Source organism: Rhinatrema bivittatum, chromosome 1, assembly GCF_901001135.1.
Source record: "Rhinatrema bivittatum chromosome 1, aRhiBiv1.1, whole genome shotgun sequence".
Taxonomy (NCBI): Eukaryota; Metazoa; Chordata; class Amphibia; order Gymnophiona; family Rhinatrematidae; genus Rhinatrema; species Rhinatrema bivittatum.
In genome coordinates, this window is record NC_042615.1 from 628,373,638 (window position 1) to 628,398,701 (window position 25,064).

General features: G+C 45.0%; 1 protein-coding gene across 1 annotated transcript in view; it reads right to left on the reverse strand.

Moving 5' to 3' along the window:
* Positions 1 to 25,064, reverse strand: part of FER (FER tyrosine kinase) — a 612,331-nt gene that overhangs the window by 355,205 nt on the left and 232,062 nt on the right. The window contains exon 11 of the mRNA XM_029572126.1: positions 20,642 to 20,734. Within this exon, the coding sequence (XP_029427986.1) occupies positions 20,642 to 20,734 (93 nt within the window). The remainder of the gene's footprint in view (positions 1 to 20,641; positions 20,735 to 25,064) is intronic.

Below are 25,064 nucleotides of genomic sequence, written 5' to 3' on the forward strand. Positions count from 1 at the left end.
CGGTGGTAGCAACTCCAAAATCTTTACACAGTGTCTTACAATATTCTTAGCAAGTCCCCCGACACGGAACCCGTGTTTCACCGTGAGGCTGCTTCGGGAGGGACAGAGCAGAAAATTCTAAATTGTTTCTGTATGTTAAAAGATTCAGGTTGAGCCAATAGACGTTTTACTCTATTGCAAGCATGGAGATGTTGGTCTGAATATATGTCTATGTACTTCCCCTCCATCCTTTGATCATGTAGGGTTATTTATGCCATAAGTAGTATTCACAGATGGTCTGCTGTATGTTGTATTGATGAGAACAAGATCAGAAAATAATTTTAAAGTGTTTGTTGCTTAGGATGGGAATCGAGGAATGATGAAAAGAGTTAGGAAAGTGGACCCTTGAGCCAAGACAAGGTTGTTGCTACCTCCAGGGGGCGGCCCTTGGAGGTCCTCATCATCGGTGCGGCGGTACACTGAGGGGGAAGACCCAACAGGAGCTTCACCTATACCAGCCCTTGTTCCCTGCAGGTTGAGCCCTTGGGTACCGGGGCCAACAGGACTTAGGCACAGGTCTTCCCGGGTGTGGAACCAGTAGGCGAAGAAAAGTGGTGTCAGAGGAGTCCAGGTGTAGAGGCTGGTGGCGAACAAGCAGTGTGAAGTACCAGGCAGGGAATCGGGGCAGGTGGAGATCAAGCAGAGTCAAGTACCAGGCAAGAGGTCCAGGCAGGCAGAGATCAAGTGGATTCAAGTACCAGGCAAGGGCAGGTGGAGATCAAGCGGAGTCAAGTACCAGGCAATGAGTCAGAACCAAGAAAGCAATCCAGGGGACAAGGAGCAAGGTAGGAAAGGAGGCAGGGAACAGGAACTCTGGAGCCAGGGATCAGAAACAAAGCAAGGCAGAGTCAGGAACTTAGACAACTCATACTCTTCAGGAGATCAGGACCCGTTGCTGAGGCGATTTGGGAGCAGAGAGGCAGGGTTTAAATAACCACCTAGCCTGCAGTCATCAGCCCAGGCCATGGAGAACTTTCTGCTGGCCTTTTAAATCCTGTGACTCGGCATGCGCGCCTGCCTAGGAGCACAACCATGAGGAGCAGGAGACGGCGGCGTTTGGGGCGCCGCAAGAGCAGGCTGCGGGCAGAGTCTGTGGCCGGGAGCCGCAGCCGAGCCAGGCCTCTGGCTGGTGCAGGTGAGGGGACCTGGTTGTGGGCCCACACAGCCAGGGTTCCTAACAGTACCCCCCTTTATACCCCCTCTTAGAAGGCCCAGGTTTATCAGGATGTAAGGCGTGAAACTGACGAAGGAGAATCTTATCGAGTATGTTGGACGTAGGCTCCCAAGTGTTTTCTTTGGGACCAAAACCTTCCCATGCAATTAGATACTCCCATCTCCTGTGTTGGCGTCGTACATCCAGTATTTCTTTTACCTACTAGATCTCTTCTTCTGCTGATAAGTCCTGGGGTTCCATGATCTCCTGGTGAGGCCAGGAGGACACCAGGGGCTTAAGGAGGGAGATGTGGAACGTGTTATAGATCCTTAACAAGGAAGGCAGTCTCAGGCGATAGGTGACTGGACCGATGCGTTCTGTGATGGAGAAGGGACCGACGTACCGTGGGGCCAGTCTCATTGAAGGTAGTCGTAGCCGGATGTGACTGGTGCTAAGCTATACCCAGTCTCCAGGTTTGGAGAGAGGCGAGGTCTGCCATTGCTTATTGGCCATCTTTTCTGCCTCCTCGGCCGCCCTTCGAAGGCGGTACTGGTGTGTGGTTCCAAAGGGTATGTAGTTGCTGGGTGGTAAGCTGAGCTGCAGGCAATGGCACCGAAAGGGATGTGGTAAGTGGCGGAGCTGGTTGCCTACCATAGACCACCAAGAAAGGTGAAGAGCCAGTTGAAGACTGGACGTGCGAGTTGTGTGAAAACTCGGCCCATGGGAGTACTGTGGACCAGTTGCCCTGCCTGCTGTTCCCAAAGGCACGTAAGAAGGTCTTTAGGGTCCAGTTAGTGCGTTCAGCTTGGCCGTTGCCATGTCATAAAGTCAAGCTGGATCCCGAATTTCTTGCACAAGGAGTGCCAAACGTTAGCAGTGAACTGCACTCCGCGATCTGACGCGATGTGCTGGAGAAGTCCATGTAGTCAGAAGATATGTTGGGTGAACAGGTGGGCTAACTCCGGGGCTGATGGCAGTTTGGGAAGGGCGGTGAGGTGGACCATTTTGAAAACCTATCTATACCCAAATAATGTGATAACCATTAGAAGGTAGCAGGACTATCACGAAGTCCATGGATAGGTGAGTCCATGGTTCCTTGGGAATGGGTAGTGGTTGGAGTAGGTCCCATGGACGTCCAGCAAGGGATTTCTGTTGGGCGCAGGTTGGGCAGGACTCGACATAAGCCTTGACAACCTTCTCTACTTGGGGCCACCAGTAATAGCATTGCAGTAACTCAAGTGTGCTGTGAGAGAATCATAGGCCCAAGACAGCACCTTCTGCCAGAATCGAAGAGGCACCACCATCTTCCCTAGCAGAGCAGTCTGGGTGGCAGCCAGGACCACCCTCGCTTGGTCAATGATGTATTGGGGAACAGATGGAGAGTCTTCTGTCTCATAGGCTCTAGAAAGAGCGTCAGCCCGAGTATTTTTGGAAGCCGGTCGGTAGCGGAGGAAGAAGTTGAATCTGCTGAAAAATAACAACCAACGGGCCTGGCGGGGATTTAGTCGTTGGGCATGGCTGAGGTATTCAAAATTCTTATGATCTGTGAAGACTGTAACGGTATGCTAAGACCACTTCAAATACTACAGAACCCTGCAGCATGAATTCTGACTGGTAAACATTACCGAAACCCTGGCTGAATTACACTGGTTACCCATTGAGCACAGAATACAGTACAAAACACTATGCACTATACACAAATTAATACATAACGAAAATTAGAATGGCTGAACACAGCACTTCGTGTACATGTCCTTCATAGAAACCTGAGATCAGCCAACAAATCACTCCTAACTGTCCCTTCCTTCAGAACAGCAAAACTAACCCAAGTAAGAGAAAGGGCATTATCATTAGCAGGACCTATACTATGGAACACCATGCCTCTAGAGATCAGATTACAAAGAGACATCAAAACTTTTTAAAAAAAGTTTAAAAACCTGGCTCTTTAAACAAGCTTATCACAAAGAGAATGGAGAATAGAAAACAGAAAGGAGTAGGGAGCGGGCAGTAGAACATCCATGCACAACACCTAACCCAATATGTGCGTATTTTTGTTTTATCTCACTACTAAAAGAAAGATTCAGTTTTAAAATTATACTTGTTATTAAATATGATGCAGCTTATAAAAGGACAAGATTTATCACATTCACCAAACAGTATTTATCACAAAATTATGTAACCGAACCTTTATGGCACCTGTTTAGATTAGATGGTTCTATACACTTATCAACATTAATTTATGTGCCTTACTGTAAACTGTTGTGATGGTATTTAACTTAACGACTGTATAGAAAAGTTTTTAAAATAAAAATAAATAAATAAATGCTGGGCCCCCTGAAGCTATTGCCGCCATTCCTCGAACGCCATTTTGATGACTAGGAGTTCTTTGTCTCCAATGCTGTAATTCTTCTCAGCAGGCATGAACTTTCGGGAGAAATAGGAGCAGGGCAGCAGGGCTCCCTTTTGAGAATGTTGGCTCAGAACAGCCCCCACGGTGGTGTCAGAGGCGATTACTTCCACCCAAAATGGGCGTGTGGGATCCGGGTGCCGCAAGCAGGTGTCTTGGAGGAAGGCACACATTGCCACGAGTGGCCATTGTTTGGCATTGACCCCTTCTTCGTGAAGGCAGTAAGGGCTGCTGCAAGCTGGGAGTATTGCCGGATGAAATGCCTGTAGAAGTTGGCAAACGCGAGGAAATGCTGCAGAGCCTGAAGTCCTGTAGGTTGGGGCCAATTCTGGATGCTAGAAACCTTTTCAGGGTCCATGTGAAATCCTGTGGACGAAACAATGAAGCCCAGGAAGGGAAGTGCCTCCTGTTCGAAGAGGCATTTTTCCAGTTTGGCGAACAACTTTGTAGTCCCATAAGCGTTGAAGCACCCGCCTGATCTTCTTGCGATGGGAAGTGAGATCCTTGGAGAATATCAATACGTCGTCAAGGTACACAATGACGCAGGAGCATGTCCCGGAAGACCTCATTCATAAGGTGTTGGAACACAGCTGGAGCATTACAAAGACCAAAGGGCATCACTAAGTACTCATAGCGGCAGTCTCTTGTATTAAAGGTGGTCTTCCACTCGTCACCTGGCTTTATGCGTACAAAGTTATAGGCCCCTCAGGGGTCCAATTTTGTGAAAAGTTTGGCCTCCTGTAGACGGTCCAGGAGTTCGGGGATGAGTGACAGTGGGTACTGCTCTCTCCAAGTAATGGTGTTCAGCCCATGGTAGTCAATACAGGGCCAAACAACCCATATGTTTTTGCCATGAAAAAGAAGCCAGCTCTCACCAGGGATGTGGTTGGCCTGATGAAGCCCCTGTCAAGGTTCTCCTGAACGTACTTGGACATGGCTTGGGTCTCTGGTAGAGATAGGGGGTATTCTCACCCCCGAGGGGGTACCTGGAAGGAAGTTGATCGCACAGTCAAAAAGGGCGATGTTCAGGGAGTGTCTCGGCCTTCTCCTTGGAAAAAAGTCCACAAAATCAGTCGTACTGAGGAGGTAAGTAAAAGGGGTGGTAGCTACGAGGAGAGCCAGGCGAGACACCTCTTGGAGGCAGGTAGCATGGCACTTTGGGCCTCAGGAGGCTATTTGTAGCATGCTCCAGTCAATGCGAGGAGAATGTTTCTGGAGCCAGGGAAGGCCCAAGACTGCCAGGTGGATCGTCTTTTCCAGGATGAAGAAGGTGAGCTCCGCTTCATGAAGAACCCTGGTGCGGAGTCTCACCGGAGCGGTGGTGTGGCTGATCCTCCCAGGAAGAGGGTCTCCGTGGATGGAAGAAATAGTCAATGGTAGTTCTCTGAATAGTGTGGGCAGATCCAGATGTGTGACTAGATCCGCCAAGATGAAATTCCCTCTGGCGCCAGAATCAATCAGGGCTTGGGTAGTGAAGTCCCCTTGGGCATGATGGAAGGTCACCGGAACAATACATTGGGGAGCAGAATTGGTGCAGCCCAAGGTCATCTTCCCCACTGACTCCTAGGCTCTGGCGTTTCCCAGCCTCTTGGGGCACCGGGCCAACAAGTGCCCTTTACCAGCACAGTACAGGCATAGGCCCAAGGTGCCCCGTCGCAGCCTCTCTTCAGGGGTCAAACGGCTCCGCACCAGCTGATTGGGTTACTTCATGAGAGGTGTCTTGGGTGAAGCCATGGTAGGTGGAGTTACAGGCCACGAAAAGGACAGGGTTAGCACCACTGGGCCTGCGGGAGGGGTGCAATTCTCAGAGGCATTGCTGCAGTCGTCGGTCGACCCAACCAGCAAGGTCAATCAGGGCCTCGAAATTCTCAGGGAGGTACCGGGCAGCCAGCTCATCCTTAATTCTGGACGACAACCCTTCCAGACAGATACTCCGGAGGCTTCCCGCCATCCCAGCTCAGATGCAAGGGTGCGGAACTCTACCGCATACTCCAGCAGGAGGCATGACCCTGTCATAAGTACAGAAGTTCAGAAGCAGCTGTAGACTGTCTTCCAGGATCAAAGACCTGCTTGAATACTTGGACGAAACTTGGGAGGTCCTGGAGCAAGGAGTCACCTTATTCCCAGAAGGGGGAAGCTCACGCAAGCATCTTGCCATCCAGGAGTGACAGAATAAAGGTTGTTTTGATTCTGTCATTGGCAAACTGGATCAGATGTAAGGAAAAGTGCATGAAGCAGTGGTTTAAGAAGCCATGACACTACCGGGGATCTCCTGAATAGCAGAGTGGCGCCGGCAGATGGAGGTTCGCTGTGGGAGCCGTGGGTACCAGAACTGGAGCCAGCTGGGGACTGAAAGACGGGGTGGAGTCCAGTCGATTCGCCAGGCGTTCCACGGTGGCAGCTAGCACATCCAAACACTGCTGCTGCAGTTGCTGGGCTAGGCCAGGAATGGCCTGTAAACCGGACAGGTCCGCTGGGTCCATAGCCTCAGCAATCTGTTAGTAAAGTGGACCCTTGAGCAGAGACTAGGTTGTTGCTACCTCCGGGGGCAACCCCTGGAGGTCCTCATCATCGGTGCAGTGGTACTGAAGGGGAAGACCAAAAAGGAGCTTCATCTATACCAGCCCTCGTTCCCCACAGGTTGCGCCCTTGGGTGTCGAGGCTGGCAGGATTTAGGCACTGGTCTTCCTGGGTGTGAAACCAGTAGGCGAAGAGAGGTGGCATCAGAGGAGTCCAGGAGTAGACACTGGCGGCAAACAAGCAGTGTGAAGTACCAGGCATGGAATCGAGGCAGGAGGAGATCAAGTGGAGTCAAATACCAGGCAAGGAGTCAGGGCAAGTGGCGATCAAGCAGAATCAAGTACCAGGCAGGGAGTCAGGGCAGGTGGAGATCAAGCAAAGTCAAATACCAGGAAAGGAGAGAACCAAGAAAGCAATCCAGGAAACAAGGAGAAAGGCAGGAATGGAGGCAGGGAACAAGAACTTTGAAACCAGGGATCAGGAACGAAGCAAGGCAGAGTCAGAAATGCAGGAATCAGGAACGCAGACAACTCACACTCTTCAGGAGAGCAGGACACATTGCTGAGGCGATTTGGGAGTGGAGAGGCAGGGTTTAAATACCCACCTAGCCTGACGTCATCAGCCCAGGCCGCTGGGAACTTTCCCACCGCTGGCCCTTTAAATCCTGTGACTCAGCACGTGCACACGCCTAGGGGGATGACCACGAGGAGCAGGAGTCGGCAGTGTTTGGGGCACCGCAAGAGTAGGCCGCGGGCGGAGTCTGTGGCCGGGAGCAGCGGCCAAGCCGGGCCTCCGGCTGGTACAGGTGAGGGGACCCAGTCGCAGGCCTGTGCAACTGAGGTTCCTAACAAAAGTATTCTCAAGAAATGCTGTCTACCATGTAATATCTGAAGTATAATATAGGTGTGATGATATAATGAAGTGGAATACAATAAAAATTGAAATAAAATACACAACCATAAATAACAATGAATAAGTTGCAACCTCAGGGTTTGTTTTTTTTGTGGGGGGGTTGTATTTTTTAACAGGCATTTAAGCTAGATCACAGAATGTTTGTGACATTTTTAAAAAGCACATCTCAATATAAAATGCAATTACGCATTTATATTACAAACTATAAACAAAAGATTGGGTACAATGATAAGGGCAGGGAAAATCACTGCAACCTATCATATGAAGGAAGGAAAAGGAAAGAGGAATTTAAAGCATAAAGAGAGACTGAACTTGACTAATATCTTTTAGCTGCTAAGGGCAAAGAATAGACATACATAAAGAGAATATTATGCTACAGATGAGGAGCAGCGAGACTACAATGGCTAAAATTAGTGGTATAATCATAAGTACATAGAACAAGTAAAGGATCAGCTTTGGAGCAGAAAGGGTACAGGAGAATATAAATAAAAACCCAGGAAAAATTGGGCCAGAGTTTATGAGGATATTTATTTATAAATTTTTATAGACCGTCAATCAGAATATACCATCATAACGGTTTACATAAATAATTAATTTTAAATAAAAACAGTTAAAAGAATATAAAACAGAATGCAATCTTAAGCAATAATAATATTAAGCAAAAATAAAACATAATATAAAATAGATTCAATAAAATAATAATATAAAGAAAATGTCAATAATAAAAGAAAAACGATAAAATCAAGTAATTTTAAAACTTGATTTCGCCTCATGTGTCCTGCATAGGTATTCAATCCAATCATGGAGTTTCTTCATCATATGCCTTACAAAATAGCCATTTTTACATCTTTCTTAAATGATTTAAGGTTCTGCTGTAGTCTTATCTTTTCAGGTAATGTATTCCAAATTTTTGGGCTAGCTAGGGAGATCGCTCTCTCTCTGACTTGTGAAAGATGGGCTGATTGTACCAATGGGATTGATAGCAGCCCTTTATTACTGGATCTTAACTATCTTTGGGGTGTATGTAATGTAATGGCTGCATTAAACCATTCTGTTGCTTCTCCGTAAATTATTTTGTGTATAATGCACAATACTTTATACTCAATCCGGTAGTTAATTGGCAACCAGTGTAAGGAAGACAGTATGGGGGTGATATGATCATATTTCTTTGTATTTGTTAGAACCCTGGCTGCTGCATTTTGAAGGACCTGTAGTGGACGAATAGTTGATTGTGGAAGGCCTAACAGTAAAGCATTACAGAAGTCAGTATTAGAAAAAAGCAAGGCTTGGAGTACAGTTCTAAAGTTGTTTTGGTCCAGTAATGGTTTTAGTCTTTTAAGTGTATGTAATTTGTAAAAGGGATGGTCCAAGAAAACAAACCGGTAACCGATCCAAGATGGCTAGCAGCAAACAAACAACAAGGTGGAATCGGTATAAATTGGACTTTATTGAATCTTGCCCGACTCTGGCAGAGTTTCGCTCAACGAGCTGCCTCAGGGGTTTTAGAGCCACTTGAATTGGCTCAGATTAGCACAGACTTCACATGTATCATAATTGAAGCAGCATTAATCAGCTAACTATCGGACCTGTTTTGAAATAGATACTTTCAACAGCAGACCACTGTGAGGGCAATGATATCACAATTCTACTCGCCGCTCAGTTCTGCACAGCATTTGTTGAGCGGCGAGTAGAATTGTGATATCATTGCCCTCACAATGGTCTGCTGTTGAAAGTATGTTTCAAAACAGGTCCGATAGTTCGCTGATTAATGCTGCTTCAATTATGATACATGTGAAGTCCGTGCTAATCTGAGCCAATTCAAGTGGCTCTAAAGCCCCTGAGGCAGCTCGTTGAGCGAAACTCTGCCAGAGTCGGGCAAGATTCAATAAAGTCCAATTTATACCGATTCCATCTTGTTGTTTGTTTGCTGTAATTTGTAATAGCCTTCTTTTAACTTAATAGATATATGCTTTTTGAAATTAAATTCAGAGTCAATAATGACTCCTAGATCACGTGTGTTGCTTCTGAATTCGAGAATGATGTTGTTATTTTTAAGTGCTATGTTCGGTAACTTATCATGGCATGTTCTTCTATCCAGATAAATGATTTCAGTTTTTTCTATATTCAGTATTAATTTCATATTAGTCAAAAGTTTTTTAATCATGGATAGATACATAACTATCAGCTCAATAGTCGACTCGATAGAGGAATTTATTGGAATTATAATTTGAATGTCATCTGCGTATACATAATGCAGAAGTCCTAGTCCGCTCAGGAAATGACAAATCAGAATCATGTAAACATTAAACAAGGTGGCTGATAGGGAAGATCCTTGAGGGACTCCCGTACTCAGTTCTTTTTTTTATCTGAAAGCGGTTTTTTTTAATTTTAACTTGGAAATATCTATTTTTAATGTAAGAAGAGTACCGTTTGATTGTGGAGTCAGTCAACCCTATTTCAGTTAATCATTCAATAAGTATTGAATAATTCACCGTGTTGAAAACTGCAGAGAGGTCTAACAATATAAGGAAATATTTTTGTCCGCTGTCGAATCCTCTGAGAATTGTATCAGTGAATGCAATCAGTAGTGTTTCAGTGCTGTAATGTTATCTGAAGCCGAATTGTGAGGGGAATAAAATATTATTGCTTTCAAGATGATCTGTAAGTTATTTTTGTACTACTTTTTCTAATAATTTTGCTAAGAAAGATAAGTTTGAAATTGGGGTTGTTTTTTTTTTAGAATTGGTTAAATTATTGCACTTTGTATTGGGGGGTAATGACCTTCCTGAAGGGAAAGATTATTTTTGCTATGGGAGTAGAAATCAAATGTGCAGTTGCTTTTAGTGCTGGAATGGGAATTTTATCAAGAGGATGCGTTGCAGGGTTCAAGTTTTTTTTGGTTTTTTTTTATCAGATTTTCTATTTCTATAAATGAGACCTCCTCAAAGTTGGACCACTTCGTGTATTCCCTGTTACCCATAGTAATTCTGGCGTCTTGTTATCTAGCCCATTTAGTAAATTTACTATTTTTTGCTTAAAGAAATCAGCAATTTCTGTACATTTTGATTCTGGTAGAGAATCACTGTTTTCAGATGGATTTCTGATGAGATTCTGAACCGTTGTAAACAGGATTTTAGGATTGTGCAGATAATTTTGAAATTTTTTTTTTTTTACTAAAGAACTCTTTTTTTTAGACTCACTAATAAGTTTCTTATATTGGGCCAGGAGACTTCTATATGCTGCCAAGTTTGAGTTTGTGGGTTTTTTTTCTCCAGGTTTTTTCCTTTTTACGCAATTTTTTTGGGTGAATTTTATTTCTTTACTGAACCATGGTTTGTGTTCCTTTATTTTATTTTTTTTTAACACTAAGAAGATCCCATGCTACTCAACGTACAATAAAGCTCTGGAATTTGTTGCCAAAGGATGTGGTTAGTGCAGTTAGTGTAGCTGGGTTCAAAAAAGGTTTGGATAAGTTCTTGGAGGAGAAGTCCATTATCTGCTATTAATCAAGTTTACTTAGGTAATAGCCACTGCTATTAATTGCATTAGTAGTATGGGATCTTCTTAGTGTTTGGGTAATTGCCAGATTCTTGTGGCCTGGTTTGGCCTCTGTTGGAAACAGGATGCTGGGCTTGATGACCCTTGGTCTGACCCAGCATGGCAATTTCTTATGTTCTTATGTAATAAATTTCTAGGGTGAGGAGGGGTAAAGAAATATAATATGCTAAAGAGTAATAATAATAATAATTTATTTATTTAAAGAGTTTTATATACCGTCATTTGGAAAATGTCAGAATTAACGCCATCATAACGGTTTACAAAAATGAGGTTATAAGGGATAGGGGGTAGATAAGGGGAAGACAAAAATGTTATAAAGGTTATCATCACCTTCCCTCTTCCTGACTCCTTAGCATCAACATCACCTTCTCTTTCCACCTCCTCACCCCTGGAATCATTATCACCAACTTCCCTTTCCTTCTACCCATTTTCCCTACCCCCTGGCATCATCACCTTTCCTCTCCCATTACCCCAATCATCGTCAACTTCACTTTCCCACCATCTCTTCCTCCACTATTACATCATGATCGTCACCTTCCCTCTCCCTTCATCACTTAACCCCATCCCCAGGCATCATCATCACATTCCCTCTCCCTTTACCCATCATCACCTTTCATTTCCCCCTGACATCATATCCCTCTCTCTCTCTGCTCTACCCCTCTCCCTCACCCATTGGCATCATCAATATTCCTCTCTCTCCATCCCCTGGCTTCATCTTTCTCTTCCCTATATATGAGTTTTCTCTTCCTCTCCCCTCCACTCTCCATGCCAATCAACTTCTCTTCATCCCCTGGCATCAACTGCCCTCTCCCTCACCCCCTAGCATCATCACTTTCTTCCTCTCTTCATTCCTCCACCCCTCACTGACATCAATCTTCCTTCTCCCCCACCCCCCTGGCATCACCTTCTCTTCCCGCTCCCTCTACCCCCTTGCACCATTATCACTTCCCTCTCCTTTCACATCCCCTTAAATAATCATCTTCCCTCTCCATCCATCTTTCTCCCCCAACCCCCTGGCATCATCACCTTCCCTCCCCCTCCCTGTGGTATATCCATCTGTTCTTTTCCCCACTCCACACCTTATCTCTGAACAGCAAAAGTCTGGGAGCAAGCTTACTGGTGCTGCTCCTTCCTCCATTGCCAACTTCCCTCTGCAATCTAAACTGCATGGAGCCAGCAAGTCTTACAAGCCTACAGAGCCCCATGCAGTTTCTGTTGCAGGGGAGAGCCAGCAGAGGGGAAAGCAGGAGCAACTGCCGATAAGTATTGCTCTCCCATGCCCCCTGCTAGCGTAAGGACATCCTGAAGGCACCGCACTCTAGTGTGCAGTGGTAAAAAGTTGGGAAACACTGCCTTAATGGATCTCCAAGCTATTGACCCCCACATCCTCTCCATGACCTATCTCTCCTAAGCAACCTAGTCAGAATCTGTTGAAAAGGCAGTTTCTCTTTGCAACACTGAATTCTGATAACAAATTCTTGCCCCATCTGTCCTGTAAGGCATATCAAACCTCAAACTTGGCACATCTCCAGATTTCACTTCCTACATTCCTATACCTATCCTGTAGAGTACCTCTAGCTAAAATACGCTCCCATGATAACTTTCTACATTTGAAATTCATATTTCTTTCCAGTGTTACTATACTCGGCAAGCAAACCTGTTACATCCATTTATAAAAAAAAGTCTTTGCCTGCAGCCCTTGCTATCTTCTAACCAAACTCATCACTCTCCTGAAACTTCCTCCACCATTCAAAGCCTTGCCCCAAATCCACCCCTTTACCCTATACTCAGAGCATGACAGACTTCTTCAATAACAAGTTAAACAAGTTTAATCTTGATTCTCTATATTCCCTCTAGCTCCATAACTCTTCCCTTATTCCCTGCCAGTCTTTCTTCCTTTTCTGAAACCAGAGGAAGACACTGTCTATTATTCTCTCCTCCTCCAAACTCACTTGCTCCTCTCAACCCATCTTTGCCCAGCTCCTCAGTTCTATCGTTCTGTAATCATCACCTCCATCTGTCACATTCTCAATCTATCAATTTCCATTACAACTATTCCCACCTCCTTCAAACATGCTCTGATCACACCTCAAACCTTCAAAGAACCCTACCTGCCTAACTATTGTCTCATCTCCCTCCTCCTCTTCACTTCCAAACTACACAAACTGTTGCGATTCTGCATTTGGCAGTCTCTCACCTTTCTTTTTCCCCTGCTTCTGTGGCCTGGAGGCCGCCAACAATCCCACCACACAGCTGGAGCCGCTCTGAGTGCTGTCCTGTGCAACCCAGAGGTCACTGACTTTTCTGCCGCTGTACCACGGCAGAAAGCTGTTGCCATGCCCTGTGCGGCTAGGCCGCTAACAGTGTTTCCACGAGGCCCAGAGGCCGCCGGTTATCCAAGCGGCTGGGAGGCCGCCGCCGTCACCTCCACCATCCGCGGCGGGAAGCCAATGCTGCCCGGGTCTCCATGCAGTCCGGAGACTGCAGATGATGCTACTTCACGGCTGCTGGCCACTGCTGGTGCCTCCAGTCTCTTCTTCGTGGCTTGGACGCCGCCACTCCAGCGTCAGGGCCTGTTCTACGGCCCAACCCTGCTCCTACTTGCTCTGCAGCAAGGACGTCACTGTCCAGGGTCTTGCCCACTTCCTGCTTCCTCCTTAGGCGCAAGGCTACGTCTCTCTTCACCTTTTAAAGGGACAGCGTGGGAGAGGTCCTCCTGTGATGTCATCTTGGAAGCCTCCTCTTCAGCCCTTTAAAAAGGGCCTTTCTTCATTGCTTCGTTGCCTTCGCAAGGAGCCAGTCCTCCTTAGGACTTCTCTTCCATCTTGCTTCTCGTTGGTACTCTGTTCCATGTTGAAATTCCATAACTGTCTTCGTTCTTTGCCAAGGTCTCTTGTCAGATCCTGTGATTTCTTCGTCCAGATTCTGATGTTCCTGATGTGTCGTCCTTCATTTCCACCGAGGTCCTGATGTCCTCTCGCCCTCAGCTTCCTTTATCCAGATGTCCTTTGCTTCGGCAGGGTAAGCCTCCCGAGGATTCCGGCTTTTAACCCTCAGCTTCAGGTTCCATACTCAGAGTTCGCTCGAGCTCCTTGCCAAGTCTTTTACTCAGAGTCCCTGGGATCCTGAAGTTCTCGTCCATTCCTATATCTTGTCCGGGTCTTGGGAGCCTCTTGCGTTTGCCTCCATCCATATGAATTGAACTCTGCATAACATGTATCGTAATAGTGTGGTCCATGCCTTGCCTTAACTGGCTGTGGAGGGCATGCCTCGGAGTCTTTGTTGTGGAATCTCTAAGCAACCTGAGTGGGGAACCACCAACGTGGTCCACGACCAGCCCTGATTGGCTGTGTAGGGCACGTGATGTGGCAGTACCAATTCAGAATTGTGGATTTATTTATTTAGGGTTTTTATTTACCAACACTCATCAGGGATATCACATCGGTTTACAGTAAACGTAAACTGCACATAAAGGGGCGGATTTTAAAAGGCGCGCGAATAGCCTACTTTTGTTTGCGCTCCAGGCGCAAACAAAAGTACGTTGGATTTTAGTAGATACGCGCGGAGCCGCGCGTATCTGCTAAAAACCTGGATCGGCGCGCGCAAGGCTATGGATTTTGTATAGCCGGCGCGCGCCGAGCCACGCAGCCTACCCCCGTTCCCTCCGAGGCCGCTCCGAAATCGGAGCGGCCTCGGAGGGAACTTTCCTTTGCCCTCCCCTCACCTTCCCCTCCCTTCCCCTACCTAACCCACCCGCCCGGCCCTGTCTAAACCCCCCCCTTACCTTTGTCGGGGGATTTACGCCTCCCTTTGGGAGGCGTAAATCCCCGCGCGCCAGCGGGCCTCCTGCGCACCGGGCCGCGACCTGGGGGCGGGTACGGAGGGTGCGGCCACGCCCCCGTACCCGCCCCCAAAACGCTGCCGACCGGGCCCGCCCCCGACACGCCCCCCCTCGGAGAACCCCAGGACTTACGCGAGTCCCGGGGCTCTGCGCGCGCCGGGAGGCCTATGTAAAATAGGCTTCCCGGCGCGCAGGGCCCTGCTCGCGTAAATCCGCCCGGTTTTGGGCGGATTTACACGAGCAGGGCTCTGAAAATCCGCCCCAAAATGCGCTTGACAAATAACAATAGAACAGGTACATAAGAAGAACTTAACAGAGAACATGCTTAAAAGTCTAAATGATATATGTATGGGACAGTGTAGTTGGAAATAAAGGAAACTTATGTACAGAGTAGTAGGGTTATTTACAATCAATTGCAATGCTATTCAACTTGTGGACATTTTAAATGAGTGAAGCCGGGGGAAGCATGCTGGGAGTGTAGGGGTGTAGGATTAGGTGTACGCTTGTGCGAACAACCAAGTCTTTAGTTTGTTTTTTTTAATGTTTTTAAGCAGTTTTCCTGGCGAAGGTCTACGGGAATTTTGTTCCATAGGGCAGGGCCAGCTATGGAGAGAGCATGTGCTCTGGTAGATGCCAGGTTGTTGTTTCTAGGGGAGGGTGTGCGTATGGTTTATGACTCTGTCGGAGTCCTTCTCTTCAATCAACCTGAATCTGTCTCAGTTCTTCAATCAACCTAAGTCTTTGTGTCAATTCTCAACCTTCAAGTATCCTGACTCTTCGTGTGAAGCCCTCACATATCCTGAGTCTTCGTTTGATGTCTTCGCCCTTCAGCTTCTGTCCATCCTGTCGCATTTGCTGTGCCGAACGGCAGGTCCGAAAGGGCTTTTGAGTGGCCGGAGGGCTACCCCAGAGACCAACATTGCGTTGCTGGGTCTCTTTGATGCGATCAGGTTCAGCAGAGGCCAGGGTCCTGCATCTTCAGCCTGTGATTGGACACTCCTCGCCTGCCTCGGAACTTCACGGAGCTCCTCTGTGGTTGCGTCGTAGCCAAAGGGTACACGAAATCCCAGAAATGGGACCGCCTCAAGCGTTCCCACTACACAAATATGCAATTTGCTTCCAGCGCCTTGACTTTCTTGCTTGCCAAGCTATTCTGAATCCACAGAAATCTAGCTTTTGCTCTCTACATTCACAGAGGCATCATAAAAACATAAGAGTTTGCCATACTGGGTCTGACCGAGGGTCCATCAAGCTCAGCAGCCTGTCTGCAATAGTGGCCAATCCAGGTTACAAGCACCAACGAGTACCCAAACATTAAATAGATCCCATGGTAATGCTAGTAGCTATTCCCTAAGTCAACTTGACAAATAGTTGATGAATGTCTCCTCCAGGAATTTATCCAAAACTTTTTAAAATCCAGCTACACTAACTGCCTTAACCACATCCTCTGGCAATGAATTCCAGAGCTTAAATGTGCACTGAGTGAAAAAAAGATTTCTCTGATTTGTTTTAAATGTGCTACTTGCTAACTTCATGGAGTGCCCCCTAGTCCTTTTATAATCTGAAAGAGTAAACAACCAATTCACATTTACCTGTTCTAGTCCTCTCATGATTTTGTATATCTCCATCATATCCACCCCTCATCTTTTCTCCAAGCTGAACAGCTCAAACCTCGTTAGCCTTTCCATCACCTTTATCATTTTGGTCACCCTTCTCTGTACCTTCTCCAGTGCATTATGACATTCTCCCTAATAATTCCCAACATTCTGTTCGTTTGGTTTTTTTTTGATTGCTGGAGCACACCAAGCAAACAATTTCAACGTATTGTCCACTATGACACCTAGAACTTTTTCCTGGGTGGTAACTTCTAACATGAAATATATCGTCATATAACTACAGCATGGGTTAATTTTCCCTATATACATCATATAGAAACATAGAAATGATGGCAGAAAAGGACCAAATTGTCTATCCAGGCTGCCGAGCAAGCTTATGATATCTGCTGCTCCATCTAGATTACGCCCATGCTCACTAGTTTCCCACATCGTAAAAGTCAGGGCCTTCATTCGTTGCTGTCTGAATCAAATTCCCTGTTATGCCTTGCCACTGAAGCAGAGAGCAATATTGGAGTTGCATCAAAGTATCTGGCTTATCCCACTATGTGAAGAAATATTTTCTGACGTTGGTGCTGAGACGACCTCCCTAGAGTTTCATTTCATGACCCCTAGTTTCTACTGATTTCTTTCCAATGGAAAAGGTTTAATATTTGTACATCATTAAAACCTTTCAGGTATCCGAAGGTCTGTATCATATCACCTCTGCGCCTCCTCTCTTCCAGGGTATACATATTCATATCCTTCAGTCTCTACCCATAGGTTATAGCCCTTCTCTGGACCGCCTCCATCCTGTCTCTATCCCTTTTGAGATAAGGGCTCCAGAACTGAACACAGTACTCCAAGTGAGCCTTCATCAAGGGCATCACCATGTCCTTTTTCTTACTGGTTATTCCTCTCTCTATGCAGCCCAGCAAACGTCTGGTTTTAGCTATTGCCTTGTCACATTGCTTCGCCATCTTCAGATCGCCAGACACTATCACCCCAAGATCCTTTTCTTGGTCCATGCATATCAGCCTTTCCCCCCATCACATACAGCTCTTTTGGATTACCGCATCCCTGCACATCTTGGCATTAAATCCCAGCTGCCAAATCTTCAACCACTGTTCAAGCTTTCGTAAATTGCTTTTCATTCTCTCTTGAAGACCTCATTATCAACTGGACAAACTGGTGGACTAATTGGAAAAACTTTTTCCCTCGCGCGAGCATGTTTTAAAAAAACTCCTGCATACATGCATAGAAGCTGTTAAAGCCCTTGCAGAAATACGCGCAGGACATTTACTTGAGCCGCCTCTTAAGATTACACATGTGCGGCAGGGGGATTTTAAATGATACGTATGTACTTGCGTGCACGATATAAAATTGCAACATATATCTGCTCGCACGCCAGTATGTGTGTTTTTGGGCTGTTATGGTTAATGGTGTTTGGGTGGATCCTTGGACACTGTGGCAGCTGACCACGCCCACGAGGGGGCAGTCCCGTGAGGAACCACAGTGTCAGGCTAAACTCCGGACAGACAAACACAGATTTGAATCTTTTATTAAACAGTTTATGGAACCACCAGAGGTGGCAGTAGTGAGTAGTGGTTGTAGAGTCCGGCTGGGCGCATCTCTCACAGAACGCTGGAACAGCGGGTCCTCTGTAGAGCAGTGCTGTAGTGGAAAGAGACAGAGTTATGAATACAGAATAAGATAGCATTCAGAGTCCCAAATAGAATTAGGAGAGCTCCGAGACAGGGAGAGCAGGCCCTCGAGGAGCGAGTACCTGATCCCTTAGAGCAGAGAGACTCAGTGGTGTTGTACTCACTAGCAGTTGCAGAGATTCCACTAGACAAGAAGTCTGGCACCGGAGCAGAGAGCAGGCCCTCGAGGAGAGAGTACCTGATTCCGGCAAAGCAGTACAGTAGAGAGATGTTTTCTGTACTCACTGATAGTGACTGTAAGTTAATTCTTCCAAGTAGAAGGGTAGAAGTAGAGGCAGTGACACAGGGAACATGGGCCCTCGAGGAGCGAGTACTAGTTTCCTGATAGCACCTGAAAGAAGCAGAGAGGCCCCCGAGGAGCGGGGAGCCCGTTAGCAACCCCGAAGGGTAGTAAGAGTTCCAGATAGAGCTGGAGTGTCAGAGTAGCTTAGGAACGGAGGGCGAATCCCATCCGTACAAATCCTGTTGCTAACTCAACGAGCTAGCAAATACTGTAGGTAGATATACCCTGGAGTCGTGACGTCAAAACAGGGGGACGTCCCTGAGGTTCACGCCAACGTGAAGATAAAGATGAGGGCGGCATGCGCCCTAGAGGTACCTTGAAGGAGAATGGTGGGAGGCAACACCAAAGCTGGTCCGGGGACGCCGGAGAGAACAGCAAGCAGATGCCGTGGCGGCCATCAGTCCAAGATGAGCGGGAGGAGCCGCAAGTAGAGAGAGGTAGGCGAGGCAAAGCCGTCGAAGACCGGACTCAACATGGGCACACACACATTCCTTTCAAAATTAGCCAGTAAGGGTTTACTTAGTGCAGTTGGCACTTATAACAGCAGATAGAATGTAGGCCCATCTTTGTACAGACTTTGGTTGTCCAATTCATACAGAGTCTGCTTCATTTTAAGCTTTCATTGATAAAACAGGCTGAGAGAATTTGAAAAGAAGCTGGTTTTAGAGGCAAAAACTCATAATAAGTATTTAAAATATATCCGAAGCAGGAAGCCTGTGAGGGAGTCTGTTGGACTGTTAGATCATTGAGAGATTAACAGAGCACTTGCAGAAGATAAAGCCATCACAAAAAGACTAAATGAATTATTTGCTTCGGTGTTTACAAATTAAGATGTTGGGGAGCTACCCATTCCAGAGATGGCTTTCGAGGGTGATGAGTCAGATGAACCAAAGCAAATCAAAATGAACATGGAAGATATAGTAGGCCAGATTGAGAAACTGAAGTCTAGCAAATCACCCGGTAGCAAATTGTCCAGACCAGATGGTACACATTCCATGGTTCTGAAAGAACTCAAAAATGAAATTTCAAATCTGTTATTAGTAATTAAATCACCTATTGTACTTGAAGACTAGAATGTGGCCAATATAACTGCCATCCTGCTTGTCCTCGGATAATACATTGTAAAACTGGTATTTAATTTATACTTTCCTAAGAAATATAGATTGTTTCCAGAGCTGGAAAAAGCAAGATAATGCTGAAGAACTCAAGCTACTATCCCAACCCAGACTGACTACTGACCTACAATCATCTGGCAGCATTTAGTAAATAATTGTTTTAGGTCTACTAAAATACTAGTTTATTTCAAATGAAAAAAGAATATACAGCATAAAATTGTATATTATCAATTTCCTTATTTCATTTATTTTACAAAAAGATTTTTGTTAACATTCAGGCCGATACAGTAACCTGAGATTGGACGCGCGTTTAGGACGCGCTAGCTTTACCCCTTATTCAGTAAGGGGTAATAGCACGTCCAAACGCGTCCAAAACGCGCGTCCAACCCCCTGAACCTAATAGCGTCCGTAACATGCAAATGCATGTTGATGGCCCTATTAGGTATTCCTGCGCGATACAGAAAGTAAAATGTGCAGCCAAGCCGCACATTTTACTTTCAGAAATTAGCGCCTACCCAAAGGTAGGCGCTAATTTCTCCGGGCACCGGGAAAGTGCACAGAAAAGCAGTGCTTTTCTGTGCACCCTCCGACTTAATATCATGGCGATATTAAGTCGGAGGTCCCGAAAGTTAAAAAAAAGTAGAAAAAATAGAAAAAAAAATTTGAAATAGGCCCGCGGGTCAAAAACCGAACGCTCAATTTTGCCAGCGTCTGGTTTCCGAACCTGTGGCTGTCAGCGGGCTCGAGAACAGATGCCAGCAAAATTGGGCGTCAGCTGTCAAACCCGCTGACAGCCGCCGCTCCTGTCCGAAAAGAGGCGCTAGGGACGCGCTAGTATCCCTAGCGCCTCTTTTTACCGCCGGCCCTAATTTTAATAAATTAAAATACTGTATCGCGCACACAGGAGAGTGGCCTGTGCGCTCGCCCGCTCTACCGCGATTTTACTTTATCGGCCCAACTGTTAGATTTATGTTTTCATTCAGGGTAACATTGTACTAGGGGACATGATTTGGGGCAGAAAAGTTTAGACATGGGAGTAAGATAAGGAACTGTTTCTTTGAAGTAATGGATGCATGGAAAAGTCTCCCAGTGAAGACGATGGAGGCAAAAATTAAACAGAATTAAAAGAAAGCATGGGATAAGCACAGATGATCCTTAATGGGAGAAAAATGACAGTAAAGCGGGAGATCAAGCAGAGTCTGCAACAGGAAAGGAAAATAGGCAGAGTAGTTTAAGCTTTGAGATCTTCATCTGTCATCATATCCTATATTATGATTTTATTGGGATAAAAATAAGAACCTTCAAGAAAACTATTAAAGCTGGCATGGGTTTCTGTTACCTGCTCACAGTGAAGTAAACAAAAGTTTGACTTTATTTGTACAATTGTATTCCTTTAAGACAGTATATTTAATAATGTATGTAAAAAAATATATTTATTCTGTTAGAAATAAACTGTTTTATTTATATGTTTATAACTATCTGATATACTCTACTTACGGATGATGAGCTCAGCACAGATTTTGGAGACCGTATTATTCCAGCTATAGAATGACGAAGCGTATCAAATTTGGACACCCTGTCCTTCTTATCCTAGATAGCAAATCAGAAAACATCAAGGTAAGATTTCAGCAAGGAAAAACTGTTGCACACATTAAACCTGCATATGAGCAAGTTATACTTGCTTCCTACCTATATGTAGGATACAAGAAGAGGAGAAAAAGTGGTATTCAAAATCTGCACAATACTGAATCAACAAGTTACCATAAGGATAAAAATCTTGGAAGTTTATACCCCTCCCACACAGACACACAAAATACCCTGAAAAGTTAAACTGAACCAAGATGATCTCTTCTGGAGCTCTTAGTGGAATTATTACACCTAGTCCTATCTATGTATGAAAAGTATTTTGTTTGTATCAGACAATGAGCCTTTCGAATGTTTATAAGACATGTCATGACTGTCAGTCTGTTTAACTCTGAATCTGTACCAAACTAGAGTTTTAACATAAAAAGTTTAATTAGTGTGAAGCTGTTAAACGTATATCTATTGGAACAGCTGAATAAAGCATTTTGCTATGCACTTACAAAAAATAAAAGGTTTAGGAACCAGATTAAAACTGTTCTTTTTCTTCTGTTTTTTTTACTGATTGCTAAGAATGATTTAAGTTATGTAGGCAGTGTGAAAAACTTGGTGGCACCAGTTTGTCACCAAAAATGTCAAGCTGGTGAATGACTCGCCAGTACACCAACATAAGTCAGTGCTGACAGACCCTTCTCTCAAGCACGGTTTTTCCTGTGTCTTCCAACAGCCTATTGGTTATGAGCAAAGTACTCACAATTAATAGGTCAGGAGGAGAGGTGGTAACATCCGCACTTGAATCTAACGTTTCCTGACTCTTCTTCCCATGGTTCACTCATGTTGCGGCTCCATTTCTATACAGAGCTTCAGTATGAAACAGCAAATGAGACAGAGCAGTAAGGGAAATGAGAGCAAAGGGGAGAGGGAGAACAGGAAAAAAAAGGATAGGAGACAGCAAGCAAGCAAAGGGAGAAAGAAAATAGAAAGAGCAAAGGAGGAGAGATAACGGAGGAAAGGTCTAGGATAGAAAGCAAGCAGGACATTTTCTCAAAATGATGAGAGAAGCAAAAAGTCACCTTATGTGCAAGGAGGAGCCCACCAACAATATGCCTCTCCACCCATTTCCTTTACCTAATCTTGTTGATGGCAACTAGTAGAAGTTTGCGGCATAATCAAACGCACCACAAAATAGTGATTACATTTTTTACCCCTTTCTCACACTCCACATCCCCAATGTCCCAGCTAATGTCAAAATAAGAGCAAGGAAAATATATATATATTGGCTAATGCATTTGGATCTGAAATGTCCTGCCCCATGTATTTTTTTTTATTTATCAGCTTTAAGATATTTAAGATACATATCCATCTTATATAAGAACATAAGAACTGCCATGCTGGGTCAGACTGAAGATCCATCAAGCCCAGTATCCTGCGTCCAACAGTGGCCAATCTAGGATACAAATATCTGCAGTATTCTAAATAATAGATATATCCCATGCTACGAATGCCCAGGGATAAGAAGTGGCTTTCCCCAATCTACCTGATTAATAATGGTTTTGAACTTTTCCTCTAAGAACTCACACCCTTTTATAAACCCAGCTATGCTAATTATCTTTATCACATGCTTCTGGCAATAAATTCCAGAGATTAGTTGCGTGAAAATGAATTTTCTATGATTTGTTTTCAATGTGCTACATACTAACTTCATGGTGTCCCTTCAAGTCACTGTATTTTTTAAAAGAATAAACAGATTCACATTTACCCTTTCTGCTCCACTCATTATTTTATAGACCCTTATCACATCCCCCCCTCAGCCATATCTTCTCCAAGCTGAAGAACACTAAAAAGTTGCACAACCACATGATCCATACTATACTGTATTTTACTTTTTGATATACCTCTTTTAATCCTACTCATTTTAATGTTTTATCATTTCATGTTTTTGTATCCTATGTTACGGCTATGGCTGCTGTGCAACCGCCTCACCACCAGGGGTCCCTCTAGAGCTGGATCTCCTGACAGGCCCAGTCCATCTCCCTTCTCCTCTCTATGTTCTGGGCTGTCCCTTATAACCCTGCCTGACAGTTCCCTCAGGGCTTTGGCATCGAGCTCGCCTGGGCTCCCTGCTCTAGCCTTCCTTGCTTGCTGTGCATTTGGTCCCTGGACCTTCCCTTGCCTTGCGCGGCCTTCGGGCCTTATTCCTTGCCTTGCCTTGCGCGGCCTTCGGGCCTTATTCCTTGCCTTGTCTTGCCTTGCCTTGTGTGGCCTACAGGCCTTCTGTGTGTGTGTGTGGCCTACGGGCCTTCTGACCTGCCTTGCCCTGCTTATGGTGTGTGGCCTACAGGCCTTGTGTGTGTGTGTGGCCTACGGGCCTTCTGACCTGCCTTGCCCTGCTTACTGTGTGTGGCCTACGGGCCTTCTGTGTGTGTGTGGCCTACGGGCCTTCTGACCTGCCTTGCCCTGCTTACTGTGTGTGGCCTACGGGCCTTCTGTGTGTGTGTGGCCTACGGGCCTTCTGACCTGCCTTGCCCTGACCCAGCCTGAACCCAGACACTGCTACTTGCCGCCTGCCCTGACCCAGCCTGGACCCAGACACTGCTACTTGCCGCCTGCCCTGACCCAGCCTGGACCCAGACACTGCTACTTGCCGCCTGCCCTGACCCAGCCTGGACCCAGACACTGCTACTTGCTGCCTGCCCTGACCCAGCCTGGAACCAGACACTGTTTCTAGCCATTCCTGTCTCTCTCCACCTGGAGCCACCCTGCTGGGTGGTGTTCACGACTCCTGACCGGAGCCCAAGCGTAACATCCTATGGTTTTATCTTATTGTTTTGCATTTTATTCTCCTTTAGATTTCTTTTACTCTTTTTTCCGCCTTTTGAATTTTGTATCTTCTCATTTTATTGTAAACCACTTAGATCTTACAAAACATTTGTATAGGTGGTATATAAATGATTTTAAATAATCTCTTTGGCCTTCCTCATAGGGAGCTGTTCCATCCCCTTCACTATTTTGCTGCCCAAGCAAAACCACACATGAAAAAAATATATGTATATCAATTAAAGAAAATGCTTGCTGCTGTTAAGACCACAAAAAGTAAAGAGGGAGAGTCACAAAATACTAATATATCAGCTAAGAATAATGCTATCATATTATTTCCAGGATCCCAGGTACTTAACTATTCAGTTTCTTACTCTCGTTCTAAAGAAGGACCACCAACTGGTCAGGATCCAAAAAAATATCATCACACAATCTAAATTTACATTTATAACAATGATATAATCTGAATTTAGCATCCAATTTCAACATGTTTGCTTTTGAATCCAAAAATCTTTTTCTCCTCAACTGCGAAGCTCTGAATCTTCTCCTCCAAGAACAAAACATCCATTTTAAGATTCTTAAAAACCAGTCCTGAACCATTTTGAGAAGAAAAGTAACCAATAAAGTTTTCTTTGCAAGCACTTGATAAACAAAAGTGTTTAATTCTAAGAACAAATCTAATAAAATATGTTCAGAATTACTGGTGCTAGGCATATCCTTAGATAGAAGGCAATACACCTTCAATAAAGGAGGGGCAGACTCCTTTGGAATCAGTAAACACTCACATACAATGTATTTTTTTAAGTTCCTGAGAAGAAATCCTTTTAACCACAGGAAAGTCTACCAATCTAATGTTCTAATATTTCAGAGTATTCTCATAGTACCCCATCTGTCACAATAACCCATTATGTCCCAAATCGTTTATGAAGCTGCCCTCTAAATAGGACACTGGGACATAATAGGTTAAAGCTATAGTATCCTGAACCAATTTATTTACCATCAAAGTAGTTGCTTCAGTTTTTCTTCCCCAAGCACCCAATTCTGTTGCTCTGTAGCTTGAAGTTTTAAATCTGACCCAGTTTTATTCAAGCTATTAACTTAAGGAATCAAAGCTTGTTTTTTATCATACTTATTCAAAAACTGTTTAAGCAGTAGCTAATGTTAAAGTCTTGACGATTGGCATTACTGCTCACAAGTTTCAAACTTGTGCTAATTCAACCCCTTTTTGTTTCTGTTACCCTGAGTCCAATATATGCGCACACGCTTTTCTTTGTATGTTTTGATACCTTTTATTAGGCAAAGAAAGACAATGCCATACACATAATTCTTATGTTGGTCCAAAAATAATTAGTTCCCTAACGGCCTTTGCCTTCTGCCATACTGTGTATAAAAGCTGATAGGAAGTTATTACAGAATACGCTACACGATGTTGAGACCTACTGGTTAGTTAAACTAGGGATAGCTGTGCCTTCAATGATCTGCATAACAGAGATGTTAAAATGCAGTTAGTAAAGCAGATCAA